Source organism: Anabrus simplex, chromosome 3 (genome assembly GCF_040414725.1).
Source record: "Anabrus simplex isolate iqAnaSimp1 chromosome 3, ASM4041472v1, whole genome shotgun sequence".
Classification (NCBI taxonomy): Eukaryota; Metazoa; Arthropoda; class Insecta; order Orthoptera; family Tettigoniidae; genus Anabrus; species Anabrus simplex.
The window spans coordinates 395,917,407-395,930,007 of record NC_090267.1 but is presented as its reverse complement, the minus strand read 5'-3'; the positions used below and the strand labels follow the sequence as shown (position 1 = coordinate 395,930,007).

At 39.2% G+C, this 12,601-nt stretch overlaps 1 protein-coding gene across 1 annotated transcript in view; it reads left to right on the top strand.

The window, feature by feature from the left end:
• The window catches only part of BRWD3 (bromodomain and WD repeat-containing protein), a 242,942-nt gene extending 237,704 nt beyond the window's left edge, over nucleotides 1-5,238 (top strand). Inside the window, exons 27-28 of the mRNA XM_067143342.2 lie at nucleotides 2,887-3,000; nucleotides 3,088-5,238. Coding sequence (XP_066999443.2) covers nucleotides 2,887-3,000; nucleotides 3,088-4,190 — 1,217 coding nt within the window. The 3' untranslated portion in view covers nucleotides 4,191-5,238. The remainder of the gene's footprint in view (nucleotides 1-2,886; nucleotides 3,001-3,087) is intronic.
• Nucleotides 5,239-12,601: the final 7,363 nt, after the last annotated feature.

The window sequence follows — 12,601 nt, the reverse complement described above, 5'->3', positions numbered from 1 at the left end:
CATGTGTAGCGGCGAATAGCCTTATACTTGAAGAATGTATTCGTAACTGCTAAACCCATACTAGCACAGAAGTCCGGCAAACGCTTCCCATTCCCATTAGCTTCCATATCTTCCCCACATTTACCAATTACCCTTTCGTATCCTTCAGTTCTATTCCCACCTCTCGCATTGAAATCGCCTATTAGCACTATTCTATCCTTGCTGTTGACCCTGACCATGATGTCACTCAATGCTTCATAAAACTTGTCAACTTCATCCTCATCTGCACCCTCACATGGTGAATACATGGAGACAATTCTAGTCCTGATTCCTCCAACTGACAAATCTACCCACATCATTTACTCATTTACGTGCCTAACAGAAACTATGTTGCGTGCAATGGTATTCCTGATAAAGAGCCCTACCCCAGACTCTGCTCTTCCCTTTCTAACACCTGTCAAGTACACTTTATAATCTCCTATCTCTTCCTCGTTATCTCCCCTTACCCGAATATCACTTACTCCTAGCACATCCAAATGCATTCTCTTTGCTGACTCCTCCAGTTCTACTTTCTTTCTTCCATAAGCCCCATTAATATTGATAGCTCCCTATCGAATTCCATTTTGTTCACCCAGTTGTTTCCAAGGAATCCCTCGCCTGTCAAATTGGAGTGGGACTCCGTTACTCCCATAGGTCCAAGGCTTGCTTAAAATGTTCTGAGCTCGGAAAATTCATGAAGCAGGATGCTATCGTACTTGCACATAGTCCAAGTGAGGATCTCTCCTCTAACGGGTTATGGACCACCGGTGAATTGTATGGTCCTAGCCGCCTGAGCACATGGAGGGCCATGACTCAGAATATGTCTGAGATGCCCACTCCCATTCCATAGCAACTGGTATCCCGACTCTCAGGACCACTTACTAGGCCACTCAGCTGTTGCCCATGGTTCACGAACTAGGACGTGACTACAGTAACCCACACCATGAACCATGCTAATATTTTAAGGAGAATGAAATAGAGGACTAAGGGATCTAGTCAGGGGGAGATTACAGAAGAGATATCAGTTAGGAATTGGTACGGGTCACTGCTGGTAGAAGAACAGAGGGAATAGCTCAGTGCATCGTAGCATGGCCAGGTATAGCCGCTAGCTCTATACTCGGCAGACAGGTGGGTTTGGATCCCCTATCTGTCATCCTCCAAATGGTTTTGCTTGGTTTCTCATTTTAGTTCCAGGCAAATGTCAGGATGGTACCTTTCTTCCCATTCCAAGCTCATACAGTGACACCTGTGTTATATCGTTTCACAGCATTACATGTAGCTTACTCCCAGTACCAAAAGACATAAGCTAAGATTTTTTTTTTTTTTAAGAAGCAGTTGAAAGATGGGGAGTAGGAAAGTGTTACAGAGAACGGATGAGGTAAGAGGAAAGGGAAACATAGAATACAGGATAGGAGGAGGGAGGGTCATTAGTGAGAGAAAAGGGAGTGGGAGGTAGGTTCTGCAGCCATCAGGGAAGATAAGGGAGACCAGGAGGAGAGGGGATCTAATGAGGTGGGTGTGTTTGAAATTCTAGTCATGGGGAGGGGAACTCCATTGTCAGGCTTATGGGGAAATTGTATGGAAGAAAAGGAACCAGGGTAGAGTGTTATCCTGCAATAGGTTAAGGCAGAGTTGAGGAAAGTAGAAGAGAAAGAAGTGTGTAAGTTGAAGATGGTAGTTTTTCATGTTGGTACCTATAACATTAGGCAAGGAGGAATAGTCGTGTTAGCGTGCCAATCCAACTGATGAGCCCAAATGACTCATCTGGGCGAAACTCTGTAAATGCACATGGCCTAACCACCCAAAAGCTAGTTCTGTTCCCGTGATTGTAAGATCTACAGCCGTGATACCGTTTTTAAAATTGTATCTCCATGGGGAGTACATATTTTTGAAAATGAAGAATTCACTTCTTTAGCAGATTAGCAATCCCTACTTGCTAACGCGGCGGGACCATGCTGTTGGTCTGCCACTGCTAAGCAGAGTCTTGGAGGGGCGTGCCAATCCAACTGATGATCCCAAATGACACGTCCGAGCGAAACTCTGCAAATGCACACGATCTAACCACCCAAAAGCTGGTTCCGTTCCCATGATTTTAAGATCTGCGACCGTGAAAGCCATTTTTGAAATAAGATAACTGCTCCTTTTCTTCTATTTTCTTGTTTCTCCTACCACTCCCCCTACCTCTCATTGCTTTGTAGCAGCAGCATCTTTTCGGCAATGTCCATCACCATTCTTACTCTCTTCTCTATTGATGAGAGCTGCAGCAGAAAATTTGGGACACATTTCTTTCTGTGTACTTTATCCCTATGTGCTTAGATGGTAAGTCACTGCTCTGCATGTGTTTCCTATGCATATCAATACCATATATGATGTGTAACTACTTTGAACCGACCTTTCATCACTGCTGCCTTATTATCAACATGAATACCTTTGATTTCTTTGTGAGCTCTTTTTCTAAATCCACAAAATATAATCATAACTGCCTGTTGTAACTTTCTCACTTATTATGTGTGTACTCAAAAATCTAGCTTCAGAGGGTCCCTTAGTGGCCTAAAAATATGTAGTGTGCGCCATTAATCACATTCCCCATCCTCGATTTACATTCTTATACGTCAGAATATAATACACTACTAAGAAAAGTTTTGCACTTTGGTTTATTGAATGTTTTTTTTTTTTTCTTTTTGTAATTAGCACATACAAATTCTCAAAAACGTTATTTGTATCTATGTTATAAAAGCTTTATGGCTGTCTTTGTATGGGAAAGGACATAACATTATTTACTATTTTAAATGTTATGTGTAGGAGTTCACAGTCTTATTTTGGCAAGTTCAAACAATATTATTAATCAATTCACTATAATTTTTTCAGGTCCTTCTAGAAGGAGACGAAGCGAGAGTGAAGATTCATATTCATGTAGTGATTCAGATAAACCTCTAAGAAAACCCAGTGCACCTAGAAAACCTCCAACTCCAAAAAAGAGTGGTAAGTATTTTTAAGATGAACTCTTGCTCCATCGTGGTTGATAAATTTCCTTTTTACTATAGCAGCATTTTCTTTTTTAAATTCTAGGTGCCAGTGCAGTTGCTAATGGCCACATAAGAACTGGTCCTGCTACTCGTCCTCCAATCAGATTGAGACTGGCTAATTTTCGAGGTGGTAAAGCAGAACGCAAGAATATATCCAATAGTGATAGTGAATCTGGAAGCTCAAGCAGCAGTAGTAGCAACAGTAACTCCAGCAGTGCAAGTAGCAATAGTAGCAGTAGTTCTTTTGTGAACAACACAGGTACATCAAATAGTAGACGTGTAAATCCACGTGCTAACAAGCATATCTATAATTCTCAAGCAAATAAACCCGTTGTTCAGCCACGAGGTAAAAAGCGCCGTCGACACTCGGACTCTGAAGACAGTTACCGACCTGGTCCTAGTGGTAGTGTAAGAACTCGAAATCGAGGAAAACAGAAAGTTCGTTACAGGGAAGAATACAGTGATCGACCTGCAGAAGATAGTGAAGCAAGTATGGGTGGACAAAGGAGAGTAAGGCTGTGCACTCGTCCTGTCAGATATTGTGATGATAGTGATAGTGATACAGTTGGAGTAAAACGGTCTATGCGAAGATATGCCAAAGACAGTGATAGTGATAATGTAAAAGTCAAGCGAAGTACTCGGGGACAGCACCTTAATGACTTTGATCCTGTAAAGGTTAGACGGACTACTCGGGGTCAGCATTCAAAAGACAGTGACAGTGAACCTCTGGGAATGAAACGACCTACACGAGGATTGCGTTCCAAAGATAGTGATAGTGATCTGGTAGTGATGAAACGAGCTACAAGGGGACTACGTCCAAAGGACAGTGACAGTGATATGGGTGTAGCCATGAGACGCACACGAGGGCAGCGTCCCAATTATGCACCTGAGAGTGAAGGTAGTGCAGTTCAGAGTGAGGAAAGTGATGATGGGACTGCAGCAGTAAGACCGACGCGTGCTCGTAAAACACAGTATCGTGAAGCAAGTGATGATAGTGATAAAGCTGTACTGAGGAGGACACGGGGTAAACGGACGCATTATGCTGAAGATAGTGATAGTTCTGACTTGTTGCCTAGTATAAGCATAAGTAGTCGAGGGCGAGTACGTAAACTCACCCCTAGAGCTCGAGCATTGTTTACAAAATAACGTAAGGGTAAGCAGATACGTAGGGCCAAGAAGTCAGTTAAAACTGTTCTTATACAAGGTGTTAATATCAGTAGCAGGGGTCGAGTAAGGAAATTAACTTTTAAAGCTCAATCTTTGCTCATTCATTGACATAAGTATGACTGGGCTAGAAAGTACAAATTTGATATCTTGTGCCAGGTGTCAAACCTTGTGTTGATGGCCTACGTTCTGCTCTCTGTCCTGAACGTAATTAAACTAACTGAATACCTGGTGCTGGTACTGAGTCTTCGGGGAAATGTTTTTGTCATGTGAGAGTATGTACAGAATTGAAACGAAATTCACGTATTGCCTGGTGGGAATGTATCCTTGTGTTCAAAGTAATTGTGCTGTGACCTTTTACTTCTCTATAGTCACTTGCCAGCAAATGTATGCTAGTATGTGAAATACTTTACGTGTTGCCTTCATTTAATTTATGATGATCGAGTCATTGTTCATTCATGTATATACACTTTTTCACTATACTTTCCATCAGTAAGTTATTTATAAAATGTAAACATCAGTTATACCAAATATTCTTGCTCTGAGCTTTGATATTGTTGTTTTTTGCACAACAAACGTTAAATAGCTACAAAGCATTGATAAAATATTTATTTTCTCCATAATATAGTAAAATGAAATATTTTCACTCCTTACCCTTCCTAGCCTAAGTATGTAAAAGTTGATGCAAAGAAGTACCGTTAGGAAGTTCAGTCCCATTCTTTATTTATTCCTTGTCTGTGATGTGAATGTTAAGTGACTGTTGATGATGTACGTAGTCAGTATTTTAGTTGGATCTCTTTTCACAATACTGTTCACCAGTTTTTGTGCCTTAATCCTCAGGTATATTATTTTTTAAATAGAATAATAAGAAATGAAAAATAAAACTGCCTGTGATTTTACTCCTCACTCTCTTGTGTTGGAACTTTATAAACAATGTTTTGTACTTTAAGGAATTCTTGTTATGTTGACCTCATATTTTCTAGGCATATTTGCCACATTCCAGAGGTTAGAACTGGTGACTTCATCTTGAAATATAATTTACTCACTAAATCATAAAAACTGATTCAGTTTAATTTTAGAACCTTGAGAAAAATAGGCACATTGGTGATCATTAATATATTTGTGCATCTTCATATTTCTCTAGAACATCAGTAGTTGATTTTCTGCTCAATTTTACTGTGTTATAGTTTGTAAATAAATATGCATCTTCTTCGCATTTTAGGCTGCAGCTGTGCATGAAGTTGCTCTTAAAAAAGGGAGAAAAAGTAACTGCTGCCATTAAAGAAATAATGTTGTGTGAATCCTCATCAAGAATGACCAGCAGTTTTGTCTAATGTCCAAAATTATGTGACAGTTGAGAGAAGAAGTGGAAATCATATCTGAAAAAGAGGGTCTCTGGAGAAGTATGAATTCATTACCTCAATTGAGCAGCACTTACTGAGTGAAGTTAAACATCAGATATATCTTCTGGTGCTTTTCCGTACATATTGAAGCAACATTTAAAATTATGTCCATCGTAAGAAAATAAAAGTTGAGAATATCGTATACCATAAGAAATTAATGTTCTGTTGAAAATATTGTTACCTCAAGACTGAAAAATGATGATAGTACTTGTGATTTTCTCAGTAGGAAGAAAATGAGTGAAAATCTCTTTTTTTTAGAAAATGAAAGAGAAGTGCCACAGAAATACAAGAAATTCTACATATATATATTAGCATATGGATCAGAGGCATGGGAGGTGAATGAATTGTAATTAAAACAGGCAGAATATAGGCCTGTGAAGTAAAATTCCTGAGGAGTAAAATTGTAGTGAAAAGATTGGCCAGGTGGAGAATGAGAACTAGAAGAAGTCTAATATGCAGGTGGTCGCAAGGAGCTAAGGAATGTGTATGAGAAAGAGGATAGAACTGGACATTGGTACAAAAAGGGAGAACGTAGGCTAGTGAAAGACATTAGAGAGGCATGTGTTCTCAACAAACTCAGCCAAAGGCTGGAAACTGTTCATAATGATGTTGATGATGAAATAATGAAAAGAGGTTTCATATGTAGCATAATCAAGACTTATAAATGCTTTATCTTAAATCATACAGAAAGTAATGCTTTATTCTGTGTTACATATGAAGAACATCATGGATCCGACTCTTTGGCTGAAAGGATAGCGTAGTGACCCTTAGTTTCAAATCCCTATCAGCCTGAGGATTTTAGACACTAAATTTTTCTGGCTTGAGGAAACACCTCTTCATTCACTCACTACATCATCACTCTATCAACCACAACAGAAACATAGAGTAGTGAACACATTCCTGTACATGGGATTGGTGTCAGGGAAGGCATCACGCTGTTAAAACTAGAAAATCCACACATACAGTAGACTCCCAGGTACTTGGGAAAAGGCTGAAAAGAAGATATATTAGGAACTTCCTGCGAAGAGAGGAGCCCAACTGGTGGCTATGATCATTAAGGCATCAGGTCTATAGAATCTGATACAGTGGTTAGCTGGTCGAAAAATTTTCACTATCAGAATGTTTGCTCGCTGGGTAAGAGAGGTGGTGGTATACAATTTCTAATCACTAGATTGCATGCCAAAAGCCTGGATTCAATTCCAAACATCTCCGCAGTGTTAATATGGAGTGACAGCATATGGCGCTGTTGATGGTGATTTATCCGTTAAGCATTGAGCAGACCTCTTGGTGTTATTCGACAGGAGTAGGCTATGTGCCAACACCGGGCACTCTCATTTATCACATCATTCATTTCATCTCGTTAGCGCTTCTAGTGAAGTTGACGTCAGGAATTTCATCTCATCAGAAAAATTCACTGCGAAGATTCATCTCACTTCATACCCGACCCCATAGAGAAATGGGACAGGAGTTGGGCGTACAGTACATGGGAAGAGAGAAGGCCAAGCATCAGCATATTTGATCCCACTGAACATGTTCACTGAAATTGAAGGAATACTGTCTTTTTTTTTGAGTTCCCCGCAATTGCCTAGACATGCTTATAAACCAACTTCTGGATGATTTTTCATTTTTACCTTTCGTCACATTACAGTAGAAATCCGCTGTAGCGAGTACAGCATTTAGCAAGAACTCTGTTATAACGACAACTTTTTTTCTGTCCCTTTTAAATTCTTATATTAACTCTTACCCCTCGTCTGTCGGGAGAGCCCCAACATAATGATATTCCCTTTCCGATCGCATCTCCTCGCCTGACATGACATTGTATCGCCCACCGCTTGTCTGCCGTATCCTAGCTGACAAAATACACAAAGCTATACTGTACTGCCATCTTTTGGTTCAGCATGGAAATTTGTAAAATTCAGATACTATTTAACAGTCAGTCAAAAATCTATTATTTAGATGGCAATGTAGCCATCAGCTGTGTCTGGTCCACTCATACACATGAAGGCTCGAGCGATAGTAAATAAACATGAACACCATTTGCTCTCTTGGTCATATACTGTTCAATGTTGTATGTGTCATGTAATTGCACAAAACCCCAGTATCTTCAGACCTCTACTCCTTCCTTGTACCCTAATGAATATACAGTATCTAATAGCATTTGACGGCACCTAAAAGTGAACTGGCATTGGTCAGCTCCTGTACCGTAACCCAACACGTAGCTGATGCCGACGGCTGGCACAATTGTAAATCAGCAGATCCCGATTTCAAGAAATCATCGTTTACAGCGGTCTAAGGCTACAAACCACCACAAGGTATGAAACCAGAGACTGAATTAGAGTTTTTCAATTGTTTTTTACCAATAATTTGTTTAGTGAAATTACTAACGAAACTAATCGGTATGCAATAACGATAATAATAATGTAAAATAATATGTCTTAAATTGTACACATTGCTTTTATTTGCTTCAGTATATATTGCTGTAAAGGTTTATAGGCCTAAATACATCAATAGCAAGTGCTATCTCCAAAATCATGAAAGATGAGTACAGGTCGTACAAGATAGAAATTCACATTAAAATACGAGTAGTAGAGGCAACACAGAGAACTTTAATTCGATGGGTAAGGGTTAAACTGTGTGTTATCCTTAAGTTACAGTGTGAACCCTATCACTGATGCATCCGTTATTACGAGCGATTAAGCGCGCATAATTTTTTCCATTATCAATATTTATGCACACCAGCGATTATAGTGAATGTGATCGATTATCTTCAGTATAGATTTTTCGCTGTGTGCACTAGCAAACACTCTTGTCGACATTTGAACTCGAAGGCAATATCAGAGTCGATTAGTAATGCTCATCGACTGATGTTCTATAAGCATAATTTGGAATGAAAGAGAACATGTTTCTGTAATAAATACATAAATAATGTAGTTAACTCGTTAGAAATAAAGGCTTAATTTTAAAACTATGTACTGAAAGTAAGCAAGAATGTGATAACCTCAAAATACAACACAGAATGGATGACTGATTTCGGAGGTTAGTTTATTCAGTAAAACATCGTTAGGCGTTTCTGCACGAATTTGTAAACATTTTATATGTGTTTTTTCTGACATGCGTGCATTTTACGTAGTGTATGCATGGTACAGTGAAAGATATAGGCTATCTACCAAGCGATGAGAGTATTAAAAGGCATGAAAAAGGCGAGCGAACAAATATGAAAGCCTTCTACACTGGGGCTTATAAATAAAAAGAGTGTATTAAAAGGTGTGTAAAACACCTACACCCTAGCGTCAGTGGGTAGGGTCTGACACATCCCACTCTGATGAGTCTAGTGTCAGACCTAAGACGAAACGCTAGTTAATAGAGCAAAACGCCTGAAAAGCCTTACATCTGATATGTTTTTGACAACACATATAAGGACGTTTGCAGTGGGGTCCCATAAAAGTATCAGTGCGTTATTGCAGATCACACACTTTCTAAAACAAATGTCAGCTGATATTTTGGACTAGTGGGTTAAACCTTATTTTCAGGTCACACTCTTCAACCATGAATTTGGAGGTTAAACTCAGACATGTGCAAGAGAAACTACTTTGACCATCATCTTGAATGTCCAACACTTTGATCACCTTGAGTCGAAACTTGAAGGTGCGAGTTTCAACATACGCACCACAGTTGAAGGATGAGGATGCCTGTCCACTTCCTGGATTTTGTCTTCATTAGTAAGTGATTTCACAACTTCTTCAGTATATATAACAGGGCTTCCACAAGACAAATATGCACCACGGTAGTTATCTTCACATGATTATGTTCCTAATCTTTACGTAATCTATCACGCGACAAATATTCACTACCCTTCAATGTGTCACTCCACACAGAATAAATTTCTAACTTCAGAATGGAATGAAAAATACAAACACAAACAGGCTTGCTGGGTTATTCAGCAATATCAATGAAAACCGGAAAGCAAAACTGAACTTTCCTCTGGCTAATGGCTTGCTTCCCAGAACTATAATTTACTCTCTAAATTTCAGGAATTCAAGGTAATTTCCCATTTTCAAGCAACTTTCCCCGACCTGGCTCCTGTGGCGAGGGCTCTAATCTGTGTTGGATATCACGTTCCTTTCACAAGGGATGACAAAGAACAATTTAAGGGCTGGGAAAAATGTGGTCGTGCTGAGCGGTAACAATGAAAATTTGTGACTCGATAAGTGAGGTATGTTTAAATAGATTTAATACAACGTAAATCGGGACTTCGAATTTACGACATGCTAAGCGAGAAATAGTCTTAATGAGGAATGTACTACGAGGTTTCACTGTACTGTATTTTCTCAGGTCTGGTTAAATTTCGGAAAGGCCATTTCCGAGTAATTTATAGCAAAAAAGATTATCATTACTCTACTGGTGCTTGAAATATGTTTTCATGATACATATGAGGTCAAGTTAGGTAACGTGACTGTTTGAATAAGTAAACTGAAACGTTTGCCACAGAAGTCACTGGAGTGATACTATTCAAATTTTTCTGAATGAAATTGAAAATACGTGTTCACGTTGTCTCGGAATTAGAAAAATAACTTACGAGTAAGCTGTAGTCTGCGAAAACACAAGTTTTGAACAAACTGATTGCCATTCCATACCTATTTTAATGTGTATGGGTTTTTCTCAACTTTTACAAAAAATCTGATATAACGACAATCCGCTATGGCGAGTAAATTTTTCACCGTTATGAATATTCTCACTATAACGGACTTCTACTGTACTTGTGTGAAAACTTCATTTGTCCTGGACAAAGTAGTTGATGTTTCATCTGCAGGAAATTCCCGCAGTCTCATGGTAGTTAATCCTTGGAGACAAGTAACTGGGAAAAGGCCAAGAAGAAGAAGAAATATTAAGAACTTCATGGGAAGAGAGAAGGCCATGAATCAGCATATTTGATGCTTTATGCTGATTGTAGAGCAATAATATCATTGGAATGAAGATAATTATCATTTAATCCAGGACTATGCTCCACGATCAGGATATTAAAATGAAGAAAAGCCTTCCTGATCAACTTGAAAGAAAATATGGATTGTGAAAATTTGATAGTAATGGAAGATTTTAATGTTTAAATTGGATCAGACAGACTGGGCTATGAATCCTCCCTGTGTCCTCATGGAATAGGGAATAAGACAGCAGAGGGCAAACATTTTCTAGATCTGTGTATGAGAAACAATATGGTTTTGAGTAGCACTTGGTTCAAGAAGAGGGATTTGCACAAGATCACAAGATATAGTTGGAATGATAAAAGTGAAACTCTGATTGATTACATACTTGCCAGCCCAGAAGTTTGGAAGGTTGTGAGGTAGGTACTAACATAAGACCCATAGGAAGGAGCTAACCAGAGGGAAAGTAAAGGCAGATCAAAAGTATGGTGAACCCATAACAGGCATAATTACAAAACCTTACAAAGAGCAAACATTGTTATAAAAACAAATTAAACATAGCAGCAGTAAAACAAATGTAACTCCATTGAGTTCAAAAGACAAGTATGTGTCATGCATATAACAAAAGGTATAATGTTCAAAAGGAAAATTCTCAAACTGGAGCATACTTCAACTAATTAAAAAGTTCTGTTGAACATTTTCTTCAGCATAAAGTTAATGTTCTGCCAAACTCATTTTCCTACATAAAATCATACTAGCAATTAATAGAGAGAAAAAAAGGCAGGGCAGGGGGTCATACTGGCCAGACTTAAAACAAAGTTCAAATAATAAAACCATACTGGCAATCCATGGAACAAAAGAGTGTACTGGGCTGCGAGTCCAATATACACAGCATACACAGAAGTCACAAGCACTTATACCATTTACACCCACAGTCACTACAACAAGCTTTCATTCAATATACATTCAAGACTTACACTCCAATGCTCACAGCCAAGCATCCTTGGGTTCGAAAGGGAACCTTAAAGAGACAAGTGAATTGTCTGATAAATAATCTGAATATTAGAATGTATCACTGGACGCAGCCAGTCACCAAGACTACGTTTGAGTTTGGCAGCTCGTAATTCAACCGAGTCAGTCACCGGATCAGCTGATGAAATTCGCCAGTTTACGATACATGGGCTAGCAGCAAAGTGGAGGGAACAGGACCGGGAACAACCAATAAGGAAACAGAATTATGACATTAATTCAGGAACAATTCTGAAGTTATCATGCAGGTGCACTCCAAGTGTCTTTGAAATACAGATAATATTTTGGATATTTTGAGATTATCACCATTATAAAAACACATCTAGGACCATCTTCCCATCTTAAACTGGGCCAAGCCCATAAAATTCACTTCAAACACTGCTTTATCACTGGTCACAGGGTCTCAAGAAAATATAATTTGCACATGCATGGCACTGAAAATTTGAATACCACTTCACAATTCAGATGTTAGATAACACGTTTTGGTGGCTCATAACTCTACTGAGTCAGTTACCATATCAGCTGATGAAGTTCGCCAGTATGCGCTACATGGCCGAGCAGCAGGGTGGTGTTCTAAGTAGATCAAGTAAACAGAGCGGGTTGGATACTCTGAACAGAGAAACTATTGTCTCCAACAGCAAGACAGCAAACCAGATAACACACATGACTAGTAGTGCCCCAAGTCAGCACACAGCATATTCCAGATGAGGCAACAGGTAGCAGATATAGGATAATGATGTCCCTTCAGTGCATGGGGCAGCATCAAGCACCGCACAGGGAGGCTCACAACTCCTCCTAACGGATCGACTGGTCATCTTGAACTACTAGGATCAGATTCCAGGGTTCCCCCACATCTTGTTATGCCATAACGACTCCAAGAGAAATTGCTGCAACATAAATCAAACTGAGCAGAAAGGCAGTACAAAATGAGGCAAAAGGGAATGGGGAACAGGAAACACTTCTCAAACGTAGTAAACTAGTGAACAATAGGATATAACCTACAGACCCAGCACATATGCCTAACATAACATGAGGCCATAAA